This window comes from Equus asinus, chromosome 3 (genome assembly GCF_041296235.1).
Source record: "Equus asinus isolate D_3611 breed Donkey chromosome 3, EquAss-T2T_v2, whole genome shotgun sequence".
Taxonomy (NCBI): Eukaryota; Metazoa; Chordata; class Mammalia; order Perissodactyla; family Equidae; genus Equus; species Equus asinus.
Window position 1 is genome coordinate 148,272,501 of NC_091792.1, and position 20,750 is coordinate 148,293,250.

At 42.6% G+C, this 20,750-nt stretch overlaps 1 protein-coding gene across 1 annotated transcript in view; it reads left to right on the forward strand.

Moving 5' to 3' along the window:
* Positions 1-20,750, forward strand: part of FAM184B (family with sequence similarity 184 member B) — a 121,808-nt gene that overhangs the window by 424 nt on the left and 100,634 nt on the right. The window contains exon 1 of the mRNA XM_014838784.3: positions 1-34. This exon is cut by the window's left edge and continues 424 nt beyond it. Coding sequence (XP_014694270.1) covers positions 1-34 — 34 coding nt within the window. The remainder of the gene's footprint in view (positions 35-20,750) is intronic.

The window sequence follows — 20,750 nt, forward strand, 5'->3', positions numbered from 1 at the left end:
GAAAATGTGCAAGAAGATCGCTCAGCTCACCAAGGTAAGGTGAGGCGCTGCGGGCCGGCCAGCTGCGCGCCCGGGAAGCTCCGGGCCGGGGAGGGAGTGCGGACGCGCCTAGGAGAAGCCCAGGCCGAATCCAGGCTGAAACTTTGTCTCAGAGGCCAGCCGGGAAGGGCAGCGATCCTAAATCTTGGTGACTTGACCTTCTGGAGGCACCATCCTAAAACAGTTGAGAGAGAGGATCCTTGCCAAGGAAACTCCTCCAGCCTGCGCGCTGAGCAGGTGGTCTGTACTCCCAGGGTGGGAATGTGAATGGAGTTGAATCAGTTCTGGGGTGTGTTTGTGTGAGTGTGTTTTCCTTTGCCGGCTCTGCTCCAGTGATCCTGCCTGGAATGTTGTGATTTCATTCATCGCGTACTCCCAGCCTGGGAGGTCATGTGGGCTCTATTTAAACACTTGATTCATTTATTCCTTCATTCAACAAATATTTGAGTCATTTGTTGAGTGCCAGCAGCTTGCGTGGCACGTACTAAACCTGGAAGGCAGCCCTGGGGACTTCCTATCAAACTGGTTGCAGACGTGTGTAGGAGCATAAATAGGGAAGTGCAGGATTCACCATGTAATTATGGGATTACAGAGGACCTTGGGACGTCAGCCAGCACATCTCCCTCTCTCATCCCACGCCCCTGGTGGAACCTCCGCATCTTGCTTATGAAGACCAGCGAGAAGATGCCACCCTGCCCTTGTTATCCCTCTGCGGCTTCCCGATTAGGAGCTCCTTGTCCTAGGCTCCCCTCTGGTGCCTTGTGTGTAGATGGGAAGCAACACCCGTCTCTGTCTTCTATACAGAATTCCCAGTGGGTGAATTTGGCTTGGAATTTCCTTTTGGTCTCATAACAAACTCCTGATACCACGCCTGCCAGTGGAGGTGAGGTGCGGGTTCTGTCCAGTACCATATGGGACGTGCTCTCTTCCCTCACTCTCCCTCCTATTGCCCTCCCATTCCCCATACCCATTTTTTTGTAGGATCACAGGGATTTTCCTCCCTATTTTGCCAGAAGGAAGAGAGCACAGAGACTTGGCACTGGACTCTAGCTTCCTTCTCCAGCCCTTCCTATTAACTTCTCCACGTTCTTTAAACATAAGCCTGTCTCCAAACAGGGATCTCTTTAGTTAAGGATGGGAAAAAGGGAATGGAAATACTCCTTGCAGGCCTTGGCATGTGCTTCTGTCACCACTGAGCTAATCTACATTCATCTAAATAGTGACATAGATCCAAAAAAGTATTGATTTCAGTCGCTAGGCGTAATATAAGACATTATATTCAAAGAATCTAAAATATTTTTGGAGAAACAAGGTTGGAGAGAAAACTAAAGACACTGCTACATAATCAGCTGCTACATTGGGTATTTCAAATTATGAGTGTTATAGAAGTAGAGACGAAGCATAAGTCGTTATGAGTAAGAACAGTTAGGAAAGATTTTATATAAGAGATGAACCCTGACTTCAGTTTCAGTTTATGGAGTGCCTACTATGTGCCAGGCACTGTGCTGTCTATTGATGGCATAAAACTGAGTAAGACAGGACCCCTGGCTCTGTGTATGGCAGACACATAAACAGATCATTTCAATATAATGTGGTAATCATTCCACTCATTAATATTTATGACACACCTATTATGTGCCAAATACTGAAGATACAACAGTGAAGAAGGCAGACATGATCCCTAGCACGTAGTTGGCAGTGTTTCTCAAAGTATATTCTGCATTAGAAATCTCAGTTGATTCTTATTATGTAGTGCCTCTTTTTACCATTTTTCATGCTAATTGATTGTTAGACATTGTTTATATTGATGTGCCACCTTTCCTTTGGCTACTGTTTGTATGTTACATATTTTCCATCTCTTTATATTTAATCTTTTGTAAGTTTTATTTTAGTTGTATCTCTGACAAGTGAATTTAATTCATGTGCATTTATTGTGATTTCTAATGTATTTGGGCTTATTCTTCTATCATATTGTGTTTTTTATTTACCATCCTTTTTCATTCTTCCTTTTTCTCCATCCTTGCCTTCTATTGGATTAGTAAAATGCTCTCTATTCCCTCATTTTCCACTGATGGTTTGAGGCCTTTAGTCTTTATTTCTGTTTTTCTCATAATTGTCTTTTCGTTTTCAACATCATATTTAGCTGTAATTTTTTCTAATGAAGTTATCGTGTAATTCTTATTTCCTCCAAAAGAGCTTTGCGTATTTTACGCATTTAACAGCTCTCCGCTTTCCCATCTTGTCATCATTGTCTATAGATTTTTAAGTTTTTAATTTAAAAATTGTTTTTTTAAATTAAAAGAGTTAATTAAATGTACTGGCATTTCACCATTCCTTCTACTCGCTATTTTTTTCTTGACTCCAAAGCCTTCCCTTTGGTTTCGTTTTCTTCTGGCTGAAGTTCATCTTTTAACAGTTCTTTCTGTAGCGGTCTCGGTGGGGGAGGGAATTCTTTGTATATTTGAAAATGTCTTTATTTTGCCCTCACTGTTGGATGATCATTTATTTGGGTTTAAAATCCTATTGAACAGTTCTTTTCCCTTGGCACAGATGACGCTAGTGTTCCATCGTCTTCTGGTACAGTTGTTGCTGGTAAAAATTCTACTGCCAGTCTAATTTTCATTCTTTCGCAGATAATCTGCCTTTTCTCCTGATAGCTTTTAAGATTTGTGTTTGTTTGTTTATTTTGATGTTCAGCAATTTCACCAGAACTCTCTAGATGTTAGTGTACTTTCTATTGAGGACTCGTGTGCTCTAATTCTAATTCAATATCAATAATTTCTTAATCAAATATTGTTTCTCTGCCATTGGCTCCATTCTGTTCTCTGGAACTGTCATCAGGTGAGTGAGGAAGCCTCTCCATTTATGTCTTGAAACACTATTTAAAAAAATTTTTGTCTCTGTGTTGCATCCTGGTGAATTTCTTAATCCTGTCTTCCTATTTGTCAATCCTGTAAATAATTTGTCCAGTCCACAGTTTTTCCCATCTATTAAGTTTTAGAATGTCAATAATTATATTTTTTATTTCTAAGATTGCTGTTCTTATTTCCTTTCTGTCTAATTTTGATAACTTCTTAATTTTTACTGCTTTGTTGAATTGTAACTTACATATCATAAAATCCACCTGTTTCAGTGTACAATTCAACACTTTTTAGTAAACTTGGAGAGTTGTTGCACCATAACCACAATCCAGTTTTAAGACACTTCTATCACCCCGAAGAAATCTGTCCTTTGCACCCATTTGTAGTCAGTCCCTGTTCCCACCTCATTGCCAGGCAACCATTGATCTACTTTCTGTCAGTATATATTTGTCTTTTCCGGACATTCCACATCAATGAAATGATATAGTATGTGGAATTTCTATCTGGTTTTTTTCACTTAGTTGCTAAGTCTTAGCAAATGTTTTTGAGGTCCATTCGTGTTGTAGCGTGTATCATTCATTCATTCCTTTTTATTGCTCCCTAGTATCCCATTGTATAGCTATCCCACATTCTGATTATCCATTCACCAATTGATAGACATTTGGGTTGTTTCCACTTTGGGGCTGTTATGAATAATGCTGCTACAAACATTACATTTCTGTGCAAGTGTTTGTGTAGATACAAATTTTCATTACTCTTGGGTAGATACCCAGGAGTGGAATTATTGGGTTGTATGGTAACTTCATGTTTAACTTTTAAGAAACTGCTAAACTATTTTCCCAAGTAACTGTGCCATCTTCCTTTTCCCAGCCTACTTTTCCAGGAAAATCTGGTACAACCCCATGCCCCCATTTCTGAAATCACGGTGAAGTCCAGTTCTTCCTCACTCCACTTGCACACACCTCCCTCTCTCATTTGCCTCCCGATGATTCCTCTCCTGAAATGTCTTCATCTCTAAGAGTTGAGTCCTACTTTTCAGTCTCTTTTCCCCCAAGAAAAATCTTTGAAAAACTTCACTTTTATAATTAATCATGTGTTAATTAATTATTAATGTTTTAGGTATATTTTTTATTATTTATCTTTTTCTGCAGACGTTCATGCAATGCCTGGCACATAATAGACCCTCAGTAAGCTTGTTAAATTTAATTAAAGTTTCCTCCCACAGATCTGGTTAATATTTCTTTCACGATATTTATCCATCTGATATGATAGTTGATTTTTATATAGTCTGTCCCTTAAAACAAATTCCTTAATTTATTTACAATGCTTTGCACCTGGCAGACACTCAACATGTGTTAGTGTAGTAAATAAATATTCATTGACACAGTGGCCCAAAGTCCAGGATGCACATTCAAACCACCTGAGAGCTTTTAAAAGCACACCAGTGAGACGACGACTAACTGTAATGCGTGATCCTGGACCAGATCCTACACTGGAGAGAAAAAATGCTGTAAGGAGATGGTTGGGTCAATTGACAGATTGAATATGATGATAGAGAAGATAAAAGTATTTGTGTCGCTGTTAAGTTTACTGGAGTTGACAACTATACTGTGGCTATGCAAGAAATTATCCTTAGTCTGAGGAAATGCACATTGAAATATGTCTTAATTTTAAGGAAGGAAGTATGATATTTTACTCTCAAAGCATTTCATTTTATAAATAAAATAGAGAAAACAAAATATAGAAAGAGAGCAAATGGTAAAAGAAATGGGGCAAAAATGTTAAGAATAGGTGAATCTGGGTAAAGGTTATATGGACGTTCTTTGTACTGTTCTTTTTCTGGCAGTTTTTTCCTAAGTTTGAAATTATTTCCAAATACAAAGTTAAAAACAAACAAAAAGCATCTTAGAAGAAGAGGAGAGAGAGGTGACAGGCTTTGCTCTGTTCTCAAAACCCCTCAAAAACTCCTAATGTTCTTGAAGGATTGAGAACCACCAGGTGAGAGCAACTCAGGTTTAAACAGTAAAGTGGGCACAGAGGAGTTATTTGAACCAACGGGAGGTTACGAGGCCATTCCCCATTAAAGCCTTTGGGAAGCTGATTAGAGCATCAGGCAGGTTTGTCCAGTGCTGTGCCTGGGCCTGTCCTGTCCCTGGGCCTGTCCGGCCTCTCTCTGCTTTTGCAGCCTCCCAGCAATCTCCAGCTGATTTTTCCTCTTGCAGCAGTCCTCTTCCTCGCACCCAGAAGAGTTGGCATCCCTCAGACCCAGGGATTCCCCAATTCCAACTTTCAAGGACAGATAGAATGTCTGGCTGCAAATGCAGATTTTAATGAAGACCCTTTTAATTAGAACAAGAAAATGAGAGGAAAAGTGTGTGTTCCCTCTCCATGAACCATCCCTTTAACTGAAGGCTGACTCTTGAGAACCCAGACCACAAGCATGGTGACCGTATACCCACAGCACTACCTCTCATCTGGAGCAATTAGAGGAAAAGTACCCAGGAGGCAATGAGCCATCCTCTTAGTGCCAGAAGCTGCCAAGCTAAAAGTACAAGGAGTAAAATAACCCTGCAGGACCCTCTCAGTCACTCTTTGGAAAGGATCTTAGCCAGTCTGTGGGAAGACCCTGCAAAAGTTAAGGGTGAAGCAAGTGCCTGCAACTTCTACACGTCAGTAATACCTTATGATTCCTTAGTGTTTGTGTTCTTGCAAAGCCTTTGAAATACTTACTTGTCCTTTGTGTGCACAGCACTTCTGCATGGCAAGGAGAGGGACACCCTCTCTAATTGAGAGAGGGAAAATTTGAAACTCAGGAGAGGATCAGCATTCTTGCCCAATGTCACATTAGTATGTATTGCCAGAAGCAGAACATCCAGAACCCAGTGATGGGTGTGTGTGCTGGATGATCTTTCTTCCCCAGGTCATCTTTATGTTTCCGTTAACCTCTCTTGATCATCTTTACTGCTTTTTCCCATGCAAGGGGAAATGTATCTCTAATTAGTGAGGGTGAGAGCAGGAACTGGGCCTGCAGAGCTCTTTCCTCTTCCTCCCTTCTTTCTCCTGGAGTGACCTGCTCATAGATGCGAACATTCTGCTCTGCCTGCAGAGGGGTAGGTGCCGTGCTTGGAGGAAGAACTGCCCTGGCCCAGCGTGTGACTCGGTGGGTAGATAGCAGGAACGCAGCTTGCCGGTGGTATAAGCCACACTCTCTGATATTAATCTTATTGGTAATGTGATATTTTGGTCTCAAAACAGCATTACACCTTGGTCTTGTATTTCAGTTAGTTCAGTGGGGAAGAGGATTTTGTTTATTGGGCTTTGCTAAAGATCCAGCATACAGATCTTAGGATAAGTCCAATTTTGAGGAATTTGGTGAAGTGTTGTAGTAAAAACTAATTCTGAAATTTGGGAACACATCTTAACCTGAGACTGGGGAACCTTTAAATGGCTGTGTAGTACTTATCTGTAGATCCTTTGATCCTTCCACGGGAAGTTCTGGAGGTCAAAGTCACCACTTCCAGCACAGTAGCACAACCAGACCAAGGGAACTGTCTCCCCATGTCCCAGAACCTTACCAAGGTCTATTAAGGCACGTTAGCAGAGACAATGTTGTTGGATGTGTGTGGGGATGGGGTAGGGGTTGTTGTTATGGAGAATAGGTCCTGAGTATAAAGTCAGAAATATTAAGAAAAAAGAATTATAATTTCTACTCAAAGTTATCTTTTAAATGAATTTAAACGTGGTTTATTTCTAGAGGGATACTTCTTACTCTTATTTATACCAATAAATACAAATGAAAATTAAATGAGAATAAACATGAAGACACCTGGAAAGCTAACGAACAATTTTGGGGTTAAGCTGGGAATGCTCTTCCTCCCGATCCTTACATGGCTGGGCCCAGCTAGATGATAGATGTTAGTTTCGCTTCCCTTCCTGAACTGGAGGAACTGCAGAAGAAGACTGCTGCCCAGTCGTCTAAACCAGCAACAGGAACAAACCCAGCCCTTTCCTGGGACTGAGAGACCAGAGCAGTGTCCTACAGCAGCAGGAGGGCTGCCTGTTGCCACAGGAGTCCTCAGCAACAGGCTGCCGCTCGAGCTCTGTGTTTGCACGGCTTGAGGTGTGGAAGTTTTATTGCACCCACTGACTGCCTTAGCTTCTCTGACAATCCCCTCCTGCTTGCATGAGCTTGCTTGGGGACAGATGCTTAAGCGGTTCTACACCAGTTTGCTTTAGGATGCTAGATTTGAAAACTGCAGATCTGTTTTAACAAGCCCTGTCTGTTGGCATCTTTTAACCTAACGCTGTGATTCATCGTGTAAAGACAGCTATCTCACAGAAACCTTTTTGCTGTAAAACAGTATGAAGTACGCCTTGAGTTGGGGGGTCTTGAACCCCACTAAGATCCTCCACTTTTGCATATGCATTCTGGTCTCTGAACTTGTCCCCAGCCTTCCTCCCATCCTTTCTCCGCACAGCAGCCAGAGTGACATATAATTTTTAAAAATAGAGCTAAACGTAACTACTGTGTTACCTGGGTTTTTTCCTCTTCACTAAGAAGTCTTGAGCTCTCCAACATAATTTTTACTGGTTGTGTTAGTACTCTTAAGGAAACCTTTTTCTTAGCTGTGGAACCTTCAGAACACAAACCTTGAAAACCTACTTGTGAAGCTTTGATGTCATCATCAGGAATAGTATTGCTCCCAGCCTTCTGAGGCAGAATGGGGGGTGAAATTTCCCTGAGGGGATGTGGCCCCGCCTACTAAATCCTGAACAGTTACCATAATAGCTTTACCCCTTGAACTTCAGTTTCTCATTTTGTTAAAAATGAGATGGTTCAGTCTTTTACTACTTCGTGCTAATTGTGCGGTTGGCAGATGCTATCTTCTCTTGATAGCAACTGTGGTAAACCAAAAAATGTCCCCCTAAAAGATATCAAATGCCTGGAACCTGTGAATGCTACCTTATTCTGAAAAAGGGTCTTTGCAGATTAAGTTAAGCATATTGAAATAAGGTAGTCTTGTATTATCTGAGTGGGCCCTGAATCCGATGACAAGTGTCCTTATTAGAGAAAGGCAGAGGGAGATTTGAGACAGAAAATGAGAAGATACAGTAGAGGTGAAGGCCATGTGAATATGGAGGCAGAGACTGGAGTTAGGCTGCCACAAGCCACGGAACACCTGGAGCCACCAGAAGCTGGAAGAGGTGAAGAACAGATTCTCCCTCGACCCTCAGGAGGGACTGTGGTCCTGCAGTCACCTTGATTTTGAACTTCTGACCTCCAGGACTGAGAGAGAATAAAAATGTGTGATTTGTCATGGCAGCCACAGGAAACGAATCCCCTGGCTTTCTTTCACAGTATCCTCTTCACCATCACCAAAGGATTCTTCGCTCTCAGACCCCTACTGAGGTGCTCTCCTCTGATAACTGTCAGAATCAACTAGGGAGCGTTTTTTTAACAAAAATTCAGACCAGTGAATTGAAACCTTTGGATGGGGCTCAGGCAATTATGCATTTTTAAAACTCCTCTGGTGACTGACTTCAGCCTGACTCTGAAACCACTGCAACAGGTCCTTGGCCTCTGGTCTATATGATAGGTCCTCGTCTGTCACCTGGCCCTGGGCTTACCCCATCTGGTAGCAGAGAGACTGTGTGTTTGCCTTATTTCCTCTGCCTCTCTAGAAGCTCTTTAGGCCAGTGCTGCTCAAACATTAGTGTTAAACACCAGTGGGCCCACCTGCAGCATTTCTCATTCAATTGGTCAAGAGTGAGGCTTTAGAATCTGTATTTTAAACAAGCTCAGGTGATGCTACAGACCACAGTTTGAGGAAGCCTTTAGGGTGATGAGGGCTCTCTCTTTTGCCTTCCTCACTTTGAGCATCCAACAGCTTCTAGCATAGTGCCCTGCTTTCGATAATATTCAATAATGTGAGTTGGATTACTCTGCACTGTTAAAACTTTGAGGACAAAGACTTCATCTTATACCTTTTTTATATATCTTTAGTACCTCCATTAGTGCCAGGACATAGGGGGTACCAGTAGGAGACATATTAAAGGGTGGGTGCTCTAGCAAACTCTCATCTATAAGAGATGCTAACACGTTGCTGGGTGCCAGCACATCACAGGATGTGCCAAGGGATGCCAAAATGGCAGAAGCCCCCTTAAGAGAAGTATTGCATGTGCTTCAACAGCCGTTCCCAGTTGGAGGTGCGACTTGAAAGGGCTTTGTGGAGGAATGAGATGAGCAATAAACTGCTTAGTGAAGAAGGGCACCGCTGGTTAACCACCAGGCTTCTGTTTTGCTGAGTAAATATGCAGGTTTGGGGCCAGAGCTGAATTGCTCCAGGCAGTAAAAGAAAGATTAATCTCCCTCAGCAGTTCTCTTCCATCCTTCCCCTCATGTTGTGTTCAGTCTCTTAAATAGGCATCAACCAATTACGGGTTTGAAGGAGTGACAGATGTTAGCCTGCATAGTTTACCCACATGTCTGGGTCTAGTTTTGCACTCTGCCGGTGATTTTGTTATGATTAGGATTACAAAAGCATTCATGGGTGATAGCAGAGTAAGCAACACACAGATAGGATGTTGGAGGCAGGTGGCATGAGGAATGACATAGTTGCATTTTGAAGACAAGTTTGTCTAGATCATAGTTTTGGTTAAGCCAAACCAGTTTTAAGAAAGTGAAAAAGCACCTGTTTCTGGTTTTTGTTTGCTTTTCTTCCAGGGTAGTCTGCCCTTGAGAAGCATGCCCCTCGAACATCTGCTTTTCCTTGCACTTGCGAGCTCATTAATGGCATTTTCCCAGAGACCCAGAAATAGCAAATTCCATTAAAAGGCTTATCATTAAACACAATACAGCTCTTTATGTGGGAGAAGGATGGCCTCTGAATAAGAGTCCATTAGGGCTGTGGGCTGGAAAAAATGGGTCAGCTTTCTTTTAAGGGAGAAATTAATACAGCAGGCAGAGCTGGCAATACTGCCAACATTCATCTTGCGAAGCTTTTCCTCTTCACGCTGCCAAAGTGCTTCTGTCCAGACTTGCTATTCCTGTCCTCATTCCCCTGGAGCAGGGCCCATTTGTCCTGAGCAAGGCTATCAAATTGTCTGGTGACAGCCTAAATAAACATGGGGGAGGAGATTAGAACTGAGTATAGGGTTATATTTGTGTGTACGCACATGCGCCCACTCTGAATGTAATCTAAACCAGGCCTCAGGAAAGCAAAAGCTAATCAGTAACTCATTCACTGACTTCTCTCCCCTTTGGTGGGTCCTAATATCAGTTCCAGGAGAGGTAGCTCATAGTTGAGTCCTTGAAGTGCATTCCCCAGAGAAGAGCTGATATAGAGAAGCTTGTTTCCAGTGTAGGAGGTGATTGTTCAAAAGGACTGTCCTGTGTCCAGTCTTCTCCTCTGACTTAGGCAAGCTGGAGCCCAGGGCATGATGGGCCCTGGGTAGCTGGTTGACAGGCAGGGAAAGAACTACTGCTGAACAAATGGGAGCTGGGAAATGAACATCTCATTGAGAGTAGCTGGGGATGCAGTGTCCAAAAAGCACAGATGACACAGGAGTGAATTGGCACATGTCTGCGGTGGGAGATCTGTTCAGCTGTGTGGGCCAGGGCAGTGAGGAGTTCTAAAAGGTGGATGATTCCGATTTCAGGAGTGTTGGCAATTAGAAGTAGGTGTTCTGTCCAAATTCAGCAAGATCCTCTCCTTGTAGGATATGTAAGATATGAGAAGACTCAACTGTACAGGAGAGAGTTGGCAGAGTGCCAGGTTCTCAGCAAACAATATGGAGAATTTAAAGAGTTTGTGAGACATTCAAGAGGGAGATGTCTTGTAGCCAATGGGTTATATAGTTTTGCTAGTTTTGATGTTTGCATTATTGTTCAGCAAAGAGTCACTCACCCCTACTCCCTACCCCATCCCATGAGCAGAGATTACTTCCTCATCCCATTGGTGATGGGCTTCTCCTTGAGACTTGCTTTGGTCTATGGAATGCTAGAGGATGTGAACACAGGCAGAAGCCTTAAATGTGCTTGTGTGGTTCGGTGATCACCATGAGAAAAGCACGTGCCAAATGGCCACTGCCCCTGCAGCCTGGCCCTAAGAGCGCAGACCTGAATCCAGCTCACAGCCTAGAGCTAAGCCCAGATGATATGAAACCTGAAACGTAAGGCAGATCCACTCAGCTAAGCTCAGCCTGGATCAGCTCAACCACAGTTAACCTACTTGAGAATAAATGCTTCTTGTTGTAAGTCATTGAGTTTTGGGGTAGTTTGTTATGCGGCATTATTGTGGGCAGTCCCTGACTGAGACAGTAGGGCTGGAGCTCAGAAAAGATATCTCAACTCGAGCATCAGTTTTAGAAATTATCAAGTCATAGGGGATAATTTGTTTATTTGTTCATTTACTCATTCACTCAGCAAATATTTAGTACAAGCTGATTCTGTGCTGGGTACTTCCACTCATTGATATGGAGGAGACTGCACCAGATCCTCATGGAAATAGATCTCTTGGCAGCTTTCCCACAGGGAATTTGCAGAGTGAAAAAAGAAGGCTGTCAAAAACGAACCTTGGGGATTGCTAGCCCATGAAAGAGAGCCTGAGAAAAAGCCTTCAGAGAGGTACCAGGAGATACAGGTGAAGATGGTGTTTCAGAAACCAAGAGAGGAGAGCCTTTGAGAGGGAGCATTGACTGGCGGCAGGTGGTGCAAAGGGGGAAGGTGGGTTAAGGCCTGAAAAAAAGTCATTACAGTTGGTCGTTGGTGGCCTGGGTCACCATCAGTCAGCTCAGGCTGCCATACCAAAATACTACAGCCTGGGGGACTTAAACAACAGAAATTTGTTTTCCTACAGTTCTGGAGGCTAGAAGTTCAAGGTCAAGGTGCTGGCAGCGTTGGTTTCTGGTCAGGGCTCTTCCTGGCTTGCCAACAGTGCTCTTTCTCTGTGTTCTCACATAGCTGTTCCTCTGTGCACATGTAGAGAGAAAGAAATCTCTGGTGTCTCCTCCTTTTCTTATAAGGACACCAGTCCTATTGCATCAGGGTCCCACTCTTATGACCTCATTTAACCTTAATTACCTCTTTAAAGGCCCTCTCTCCAAATATAATCACATTGGTGGTTAGGGCTTCAACATGTGAATTTCAGAGGAGATACAGTTCAGTGCATAACAGCATCAGAAGACTTTTCTGGTTCCAGCTTTGCTACTGCCTAGATCACCCTCTAAACTGCACCCCTCCTCCCCCCTACCCCACGATTCTCTGTTCTGGTCTGTCTGATAGACACAGTGTTCACCTCATCTACCTGCCTCAGGGTTGCTGCAAGGAGAAAGTGAAATAAATTCCTGTGCCTCCAGGGTACACCAGGAGTACAGTGAAGGTTGCAGAAGGGATCCTGGTTAACCACTCTATCAAATTCTGTCCTCTCTTTCTCTACAGGTCCTGGCTGGGTCACCTGTTTATATGCTGGCTTTTCATACCTCCTCCATGCTGCTTCAGATTGCCTTCCACATCAGTCCTCCTTGGTGGAGGGGCTCCCCAGCCGCCTCTGCCCACCACTGCTGGTGTTCTGCCACTTGCCTAGCTCCCTCTCCTGAAGGTGGGGAGACGTCTCTCCCCTACCGCTTTCAGCCGTCCTAGTAGGGGCCCTGAAAGGCAATCGCATGCTTTCAGTTTCATTCCAGCCCCTTCTCTAGGGGAACAAGCTACTTGTTTCTGAGGGTTTTAGGTCAGAGAACATTTGAGGGCTGCCATCCTGAGCTCGCTTTGTGCTGACAGTCAACCAGGGCCCAGGATGGAGTCCAGGCATTACCTTAGGCTTAGGGCAGAGCATCTACTGACATTTGGAACCATATAATTCTTTATTGTGAGGGGCTCTCCTGTCCATTGTATGATGTTTAGCAGCATCCCTGGCCTCCACTCACTAGATGCCAGTAGCCCTCACCAGTTGTGACAACTAAAAATGTCTCCAGATGTTGCCAGATTTCTCTTGGAGATTGGCGGGAAGGGATTCCAATCAACCCCTGTTGAGAACCGATGACTTAGGGTGAGATCCTTGTTCGCTCAAGGCTGGAGCCACCTTTGGACATTGACCTTGAAGAGCCTTCAGTTCACTGTCTTCGGACTCAAAGGGAAGTCCCCAGGAGAAAAGGCATTTCTTCCAGGAAGCCCAGCAGGCTCTTATGCAAATATGCGCCAATGTGGTGGTTCTTGCTGGGAACTCAGTTTCCAAGGAGGACCTAGGGATTAGGCTCCCCTTTTTTCCAGAGATCTTTTAAGATGTTAAGCGCTTGGAAATTAAAAAGACAATTCACGCATAACTAGCAGTACCTAACAATGTGAAATGCGCTGCCTGTGTCCGGGAGGTGTGTCTTGTTTGTTGGTTTATTTGTGGAGACAGACAGAGGGAAAGAGAGACAGACAGACAGACAGACTAGGGACAGGCTGGAATGGCTTGGTTGATTTGAGTATCTTGCTGTTCTTGAATTTTCACCTCTCTAGAGCTTTAGTTCCTTATCTGCAAAATGGGCATATTAATCCTCCTACATGGGGCTGTTGCTAGACTCAGGGGAGAATTTGTATATGAATTATTTACAAAATGAGCATGTCATGAAATCCTGAGACGTTCAGGGGACACAATATGATGCAGGGAAAGATCCCCAGCTGTGCAGTCAGCCAAGCCTGGATTCCCATCCAGGTCTGCCCCAGACCATCTGGAGCCTTGGACAGTTACCTAGCAGATTCCTTAGATTCCTTACCTGACAGATGTTGGAAGCAGTACCCACCTTGGCGTGTAAAGATGGCAACTAAATGACATAACGAATGGCTATCCATAAAACACCACTGAGAACGGCTGAAGTTTCTTGAATTCTCGTTAAGATGTTTATCTTTTTTTCCCTAAAGATCGGCACCTGAGCCAACATCTGTTGCCAGTCTTCTTTTTCTTTCTTCTTCTCCCCAAAACCCCCCAGTGTATAGATGTATATTCTAGTTGTAGGTTCTCTGATTGTGCTATATGGGACGCTGCCTCAGCATGGCTTGGTGAGTGGTGCCATGTCCACACACAGGATCTGAACCAGTGAAACCCTGGGCCACCGAAGTGGAGCGCCGAACTTCACCACTGGGCCACAGGGCCAGCCCCTAAGATATTTATCTTTAAGATAGTTATCTTTAAGATCTTAAAGATAATTCAAGAAACACACCCCTCCCAATGCTGCAGGCAAGTTTGCCACCCGGACACCAGTAGAGGTGGTCTTTGGGCGAGTAAAGGAGTCCAGGCAGTGTCCACCGCTTGGCAGTGTTTGCAGAAGTAGGACAGCACATCAGGACAGTGAGCTGATCCCTAAACGGAATGAGGCCACTGAATTCAGGAATGTGGAGCTAGAGGGGACTGGGAGAAAGAGAAGCCAGCCCCCTGACAATCAAAAAGATGGGTGGTGCTGGGGTTCCCACTGTATTTCTAACGGAGGTTCCAGTCACATTCCCTTTGAACCTCAAGGAGAGGATAGGATGCCCAAGCTGAAGTCAGACTTGCACTGCGTCTGAGACAAGATAAACTGAATTAAAATTACATTATCTTTATACCTGGATTATGTTCTGAATTGGCCAAAAGAGGCTGATCCATGTTTTGTCCACCTTTTCCCAATTATCTTTTATTCCCATTTGTATTAAGCCTCCTTGACTATTTTTACCCCCTTAAATCAGGTAAACCCTCTGGAGCAGAGAGAGAAAATGAACTCAAACACTGCGATCGGTGTGCCAGTGTAGAGTGCTGTGGAACGGAAGAAGCAGGTTGTTGTGATCCCTGAGCAGCATGCGGTTGTCACTCAGGCCTCCCTCCTGCTAAGTGCCATTTAGCGGCCTCCAAGAATCTTATTTATCACCCCTTTCACTTTGCCGTGGGAGCACCCTCACTTATGCAATAAAAATGACAAGTCACCCTTCCATAGATGCTTCAACAGGCACTAGAGGTCAAAGCCATCTCTTCCTCTTGCCTTGGAAAAAATTGCACCTGTCACATTTCTGAAACAGATACAAAAGCCTGGGCCCGGAAAAAACAGCCATCTAAATTGTCTTCACAACAACAAGCAGTTCCTTGGCTGTTGCTGCGGGGAGGCGGGCAGTTAGCTCCTTGGCTGGTTGGTTCTAGGTCGCGTGAGCCCATACTGAAAGCAGTTATGGGCTATTTGAAATTTCAGTTAAATATACTGGCAGTTGCCAACATTGAGTTAATGATCACTGATGGCTAAACTGATATAAAGATATATCATGAAATATTGCTGCTTCTATTTTATGGCTTATCCTTCCCTCCTTTTTACTTTTTATATAAACAAATATATCCACATATTCGTCTCTTTCACCCTTTCTTAGGTAATACTATATATACTTTAGATAAATACTATATGTACTTTTTCCCGCCTTGCTCTTTTCACCTAACATTATATCCTAGAGGTTACTCCATAGCTGCAAATAGAAATATTCCTCATCCTTTTTTTTCTGCTGCATAATACTTCATTGTATGGACGTATCATAGTTCATTCAACAGGTCCTTTGTTAATGAGCATCTGTGTTGTTTACGATCTTTTGCTGTTGCATGTTAGCATTTCAATGAATAGCTCCTGCATATAGCTTTTGGAATATTTTCCAGGGTATAGATTCTCAGAAGTGGGATTCTAGATAAAGGGTAAATGTGTAAATAATTTTGCTAGATATGACCAAATTTCCCTCTTTAAAGTTGTACCATTTGGGCCTCCCACCAGCAATGAGAATGCTATTTCCCCATAGCTCCACCAACAGGATATATTGTTAAATTTTTCTTTTGGCAATCTATTTGGTAAGAAATGGTATCTCAGTATAGTTTTCGTTATTATGAATGAGACAGAACTTCTTCTTAGCCAAGTAAAGGAGTGTGTATCTGTGTTTATTGGTGTATGTGAAATTGCAGATTAAGAGAACCCCAAACCTGGGGCTGGCCCGGTGGCACAGCGGTTAAGTTCGCATGGTCTGCTTCTTGGTGGCCCAGGCTTCACTGGTTCGGATCCCGGTTGCGACATGGCACCGCTTGGCAAAAGCCATGCTGTGGTAGGCGTCCCACGTATAAAGTAGAGGAAGATGGGCATGGATGTTAGCTCAGGGCCACTCTTCCTCAGCAAAAAGAGGAGAATTGGCAGTAGTTAGCTCAGGGCTAATCTTCCTCAAAAAAAAAAAAAAAGAGAACCCCAAACCTAAAAGACATATTAACTAATTGCACTATTTAAATCCTTATTTGAATCCTGATTTTTGGAAGAAAAATTGTAAAAATATTATGAGCCATAACTAGGATATAACTTCATATAGAAATTCTTTATATAGTAAAGACATTAATCCTTTGTAATATAAGTAAAAAACTATTTTTCCAGTTGGTCTTTTTACTTGGCTTGTGGTATTCATGGTCATGGAATGGTAACCACTGGTCTCATTTGCAGGGATTTCTGGAAGTGTCTGATTGATGACGGGGTCCCTTGAATAGAAATCGATGGGCAGTCCACAAAGTCCTGTTGGATCTCTATAAGAAAAGAAAACAAAAGAAACAACACTCTAGGTCTCATGAACAGAGACCCACTGGCATCAACCTATTTGAGTCATGCCCCCTCGCCCTGTTCCAGACCTGCGTCAGTTCATAGGCCCACAGCCCCTTGAATGTAGGAGAGATCAGGTCCCCTTAAGGAAATTTTTATCCTACTGACACACGAAGGTACTGCAAATCTTCATCTCAGCTTTTCCCAAGGGAAACTCTGACCACGTACCAGGGTGTCTGAGCCCTGGAGAAAGTGAGATACCTAGAGCATTTGGGAACTATTGGACGTCGACTCTGTGAGAAAACTCTATGAGGCACATTGATGTTAAGTAATTTTCCCCAAATCACACAATTAATAAGTAGTAGAACCAGAATTCAAACCCAGGCATTCCATGCTATTAATTACTATTTTCTGCAAACTCTTAGATAACTACTAAATCTGACCTCGTTGCTGTTGGAGTTTTCTCCCTGAAACACACACAGGATCATACATGATGGTACATCACCTCCTTCATTGGCTCCCCATCGTCATTAGGATAAACAAGATAATCCATGATCTACATCTTTCCACCTTCCCAGGCTCATTTTCTGAATATTCCCTGACCCTCGCTCCATGCACAGGACATGCCAAATGACCTAAAGATTTGCAAACACACCATTCTCTTCCACATCTCACGTTGGCATATGTTGTTCCCTCAGCTTGGAATGGCCTTTCTACCTCAAAACTTGCCAAGGTTCTGTTCAAGTGGCTGTGAAGCTTTTCATGAATCACCCAAGGGGAGCAGGCGCTCTTGCCTTGGGAACTACCACACCTGGCCCTTTCCTCCATGATAGCATCATGTACAGTGCGCCCGACCGTAGCTACTTGTTGGCACAAGTGTACATGAGCAACTTGAGGGCAATGTCCACGTCTTCTTATCTTTGTCTCTGTAGACCCTCTCATGTAGAGTTAGAAACAAACGTAGTGGGCCTTCAGCAAATATTTGCTGAATTAACAAATAAATGAATAAACTAAAACAGAAGTTGTGGCCTGATAGTGATGGACCTTGAATACCCCACTGAATAGGCTGCTTTCCAGGCAACCATCCAGATAGCTCTCAAGCCAATTAATTGTCAAAATAACTTCTGTTTGTTTTCTTTAATGCATTGATGTATATTTTAAAAAATGTTGAATTGTTCCAAAACGTGAGCAGCTTAAAAACACATGCAAGAAATGGCAATTTAAACAATACGGAGAGGTATGAAATGAAAAATAAGTTTCTCTCCTGAACCTATTAAGAGTTTCTTATGTGAAAACAAAATTTGTACCTAGACCACCATATTGTGCAGCTATATATATAAGTATATATATATGTACACACATTTTCGATACCTATCTAGTTTTCAAAATAGTCTTACATATAAAGGCTCATATTATATATACCATTATTTTTTTCTTTTAATTATACTAATATTACTACATTAGACTAATTATGCCAACAAATCTTGGAGACCCTTCCATTCTGCACATGTAGTTCTAACTCAGTCTGTTAAATGGCTGCAGAACACTTCATCGTATTAATGTCTGATAATTCGTTATATAGTTCTCCTTGGACATTCTGGTTGTTTCCTTTATTTTTTTCCGTTACAAATAATACTGCAGTAAGCATCCTTGCCTACATCTTGGCACCCATATCATAAATTCCTGCAGTGGAAATGCTGGGTCAGAGGTCACATGTGTTGAAAGTTGTGGGAGGTTTGCCTTGGTGTCCCCCTGAAAGGTGCTGATGGGTATGCCTCCATCTGCGGTGCTGGAGGGGCCTCCTTCCCCATACCTGGACCAGCAACCTCGTGAAACTGTTTCCTCTTGCTCACGTGACATGTAAAAAATGTAATTTACTTATTCAGATTCTCTTTTTAAAACTTTGAGTGAATTTGAGCATCCTTTGATTTGATTATTGGCTGCTTGCATTTATTTTTCTGTAAACTGTGCGAGTCCTTTGCCCATGTTTCTGTGGGCTCCTACACTCTTTTCTTAAGATTTATACAAGCTTTGGTTAAATCAAGAAATTTTTTCCAGTTTATTATTTGTTTTCTGACATTGTTGTACTTTTTTCACGTAGAACTTTAAATTTTACTGAAGTTAAAATGTATTGGAATATATCCATATTCTTCTTAATGGCTTCTCAGTTTTATGTGCTGGTTGTTTACCAGTTAAGATGCTCTTAGGGAAGTTAACAGAAAACCTACCCCAACATGGTTTAAAGAATTAGGAAATTTATTATCTTCTTTAAGAGAAAATCCAAAAGTAAGGAAGACTTTAGGGTAGATTGATTGAACAGCTCAATGATATCGTTAGGACCTGAAATCCTTTCTGTTCCTACTCTGACATCTGTCCTGTGGACATCCTGAGGCTGGCTTCCCTTGTCATAACAACAGCTAGCAGCAACTGGAGAGACACACTCCCTTGTTCATATCCAATGAGAAAGAGAGAGTAAAACTTCTGTGTCTACTATGGAGTATTACTTCCCCACATTTTTGGGGGGTGGGGAGTGAGGAAGATTGTCCCTGAGCTAACATCTGTTGCCAATCTTCCTCTTTTTGCTTGAAGAAGATTGTCCCTGAGCTAACATCTGTGCCAGTCTTCTTGTATTTTGTATGTGGGACGCCACCACAGCATGGCTTGATGAGTGGTGTATAGTTCCATACCTGGGATCGGAACCTACAAACCCTCGGCCGCTGAAGTGGAGCATGCGAACTTAACCACTATGCTACCAGGCCAGTCCCAGTTCTCCACTTTTTTGATTGGACCAGTTTTGATCCCATGACCGTTGTGGATCAATAACCATCACTAGAGGAATCTATGCATCAAATGGCCTAGACTGATCAAGATCCATCACTGGAGTGGAGCTGGGCATGTGGTCAGCTTTCCCCAAGTTACCTAGACTGCATAGGGGAGTAGTGGCTGTGAGAACACAATTGGGGTCTTGTCAAGAAGGAAGGAAGGAATAGCTGTTGGGTAGTTGTGGTAGACAGAATAATCCCACCACTCAAGATGTCCACATCCTAATCCCCAAAATCTGAGAATATATTACGTTCCATGGCAAAAGGGCCGTTGCAGATGTGATTAAGTTAAGGAGCTTAAGCTGGGTCATTAGCCTGGTTTGTTCAGGTGGGCCCCATGTAATCAACAACAGTCCTTATAAGAAGGAGGCAAAAGGGTCAGAGGCAGAGTAGGAGATGTGATTACAGAAGTAGAGATGGGAGTGATGCAAGGAAGGGGCCACAGGCCAAGGAATGCAGGTGGCCTCTAGAAGCTGGAAAAGGCAAAGAATCAACTTCTCCCCTAGAGCCTGCCTCGGGAATGCAGCCCTGCCGACACCTTGATTTCAGGTCTTCTGACTCCAGAACTGTGAGATCATACATTTGTGTTGTTTTAAGCCATGAAGTTTGTGGTAATTTTGTTACAGGAACCATAGTAAACTAATACATTAGGCAAATAGCAGCTTAGAAAGGCCTTTACCCTTCTCCAAAATTATAAATTAATATAATATATAAAATAAATATAAATAAATTCACCGATTCTTCTAATACTTTTATAGTTTTATTTTTACACCTAAATTGTTACTCTATCTGGAATTAATTTTGATATAAAGAGTGAAGTGGAGATCCAACTTTATTCCTTTTCAAATGGTTAGCCAATTGCCCTATACCGTTTATTGAATAATTCAGCCATTCCCCACAGAATTGAAATGCCACCTTTACCATGAACTTAGCAATTAGGACTCTCTGTTGTGTTCTAATCACCTATTTCATGTCTAGAACCAAGCTATTACTTATTATGACTTTATAATAAGCCTTGATATGTGAGAGGGCTAGTCCCTCTTACTACATTTGTTTTACAAAATAGTCCCTGGATTTTCGCCTATTTATTTTTCTATGTGAATATTAGAATCAGCATGTTCTAAAAAAATCCTGTTGATGTTTGTATAGGGATTGCTTGCATTTATACATTAATTTTGAGAGAATTTACATATTGTGTCCCATTGCGAAACACAGTAAGTCTTCTCGTTTACTAGTTTATGTCTCACAGCTTTAAAGTTTTCTAGATCTAAATTCTACACATTTCTTAAATCTGTTTCTCTGTGTGAGTGTGTATTTGCTGCTATTGCGAGTCGAATATTTCCTTCCTTAGCCTTTTCGGCTGGTTGTTTTTTATAATTGAGAAAGCTATTGAATCATATATTTTAATCCTAGTCAATTTTTAAAGGCCTCCAGAGAATGACAGCCAACAGCCTGTCTCAGCAGCCCAGCC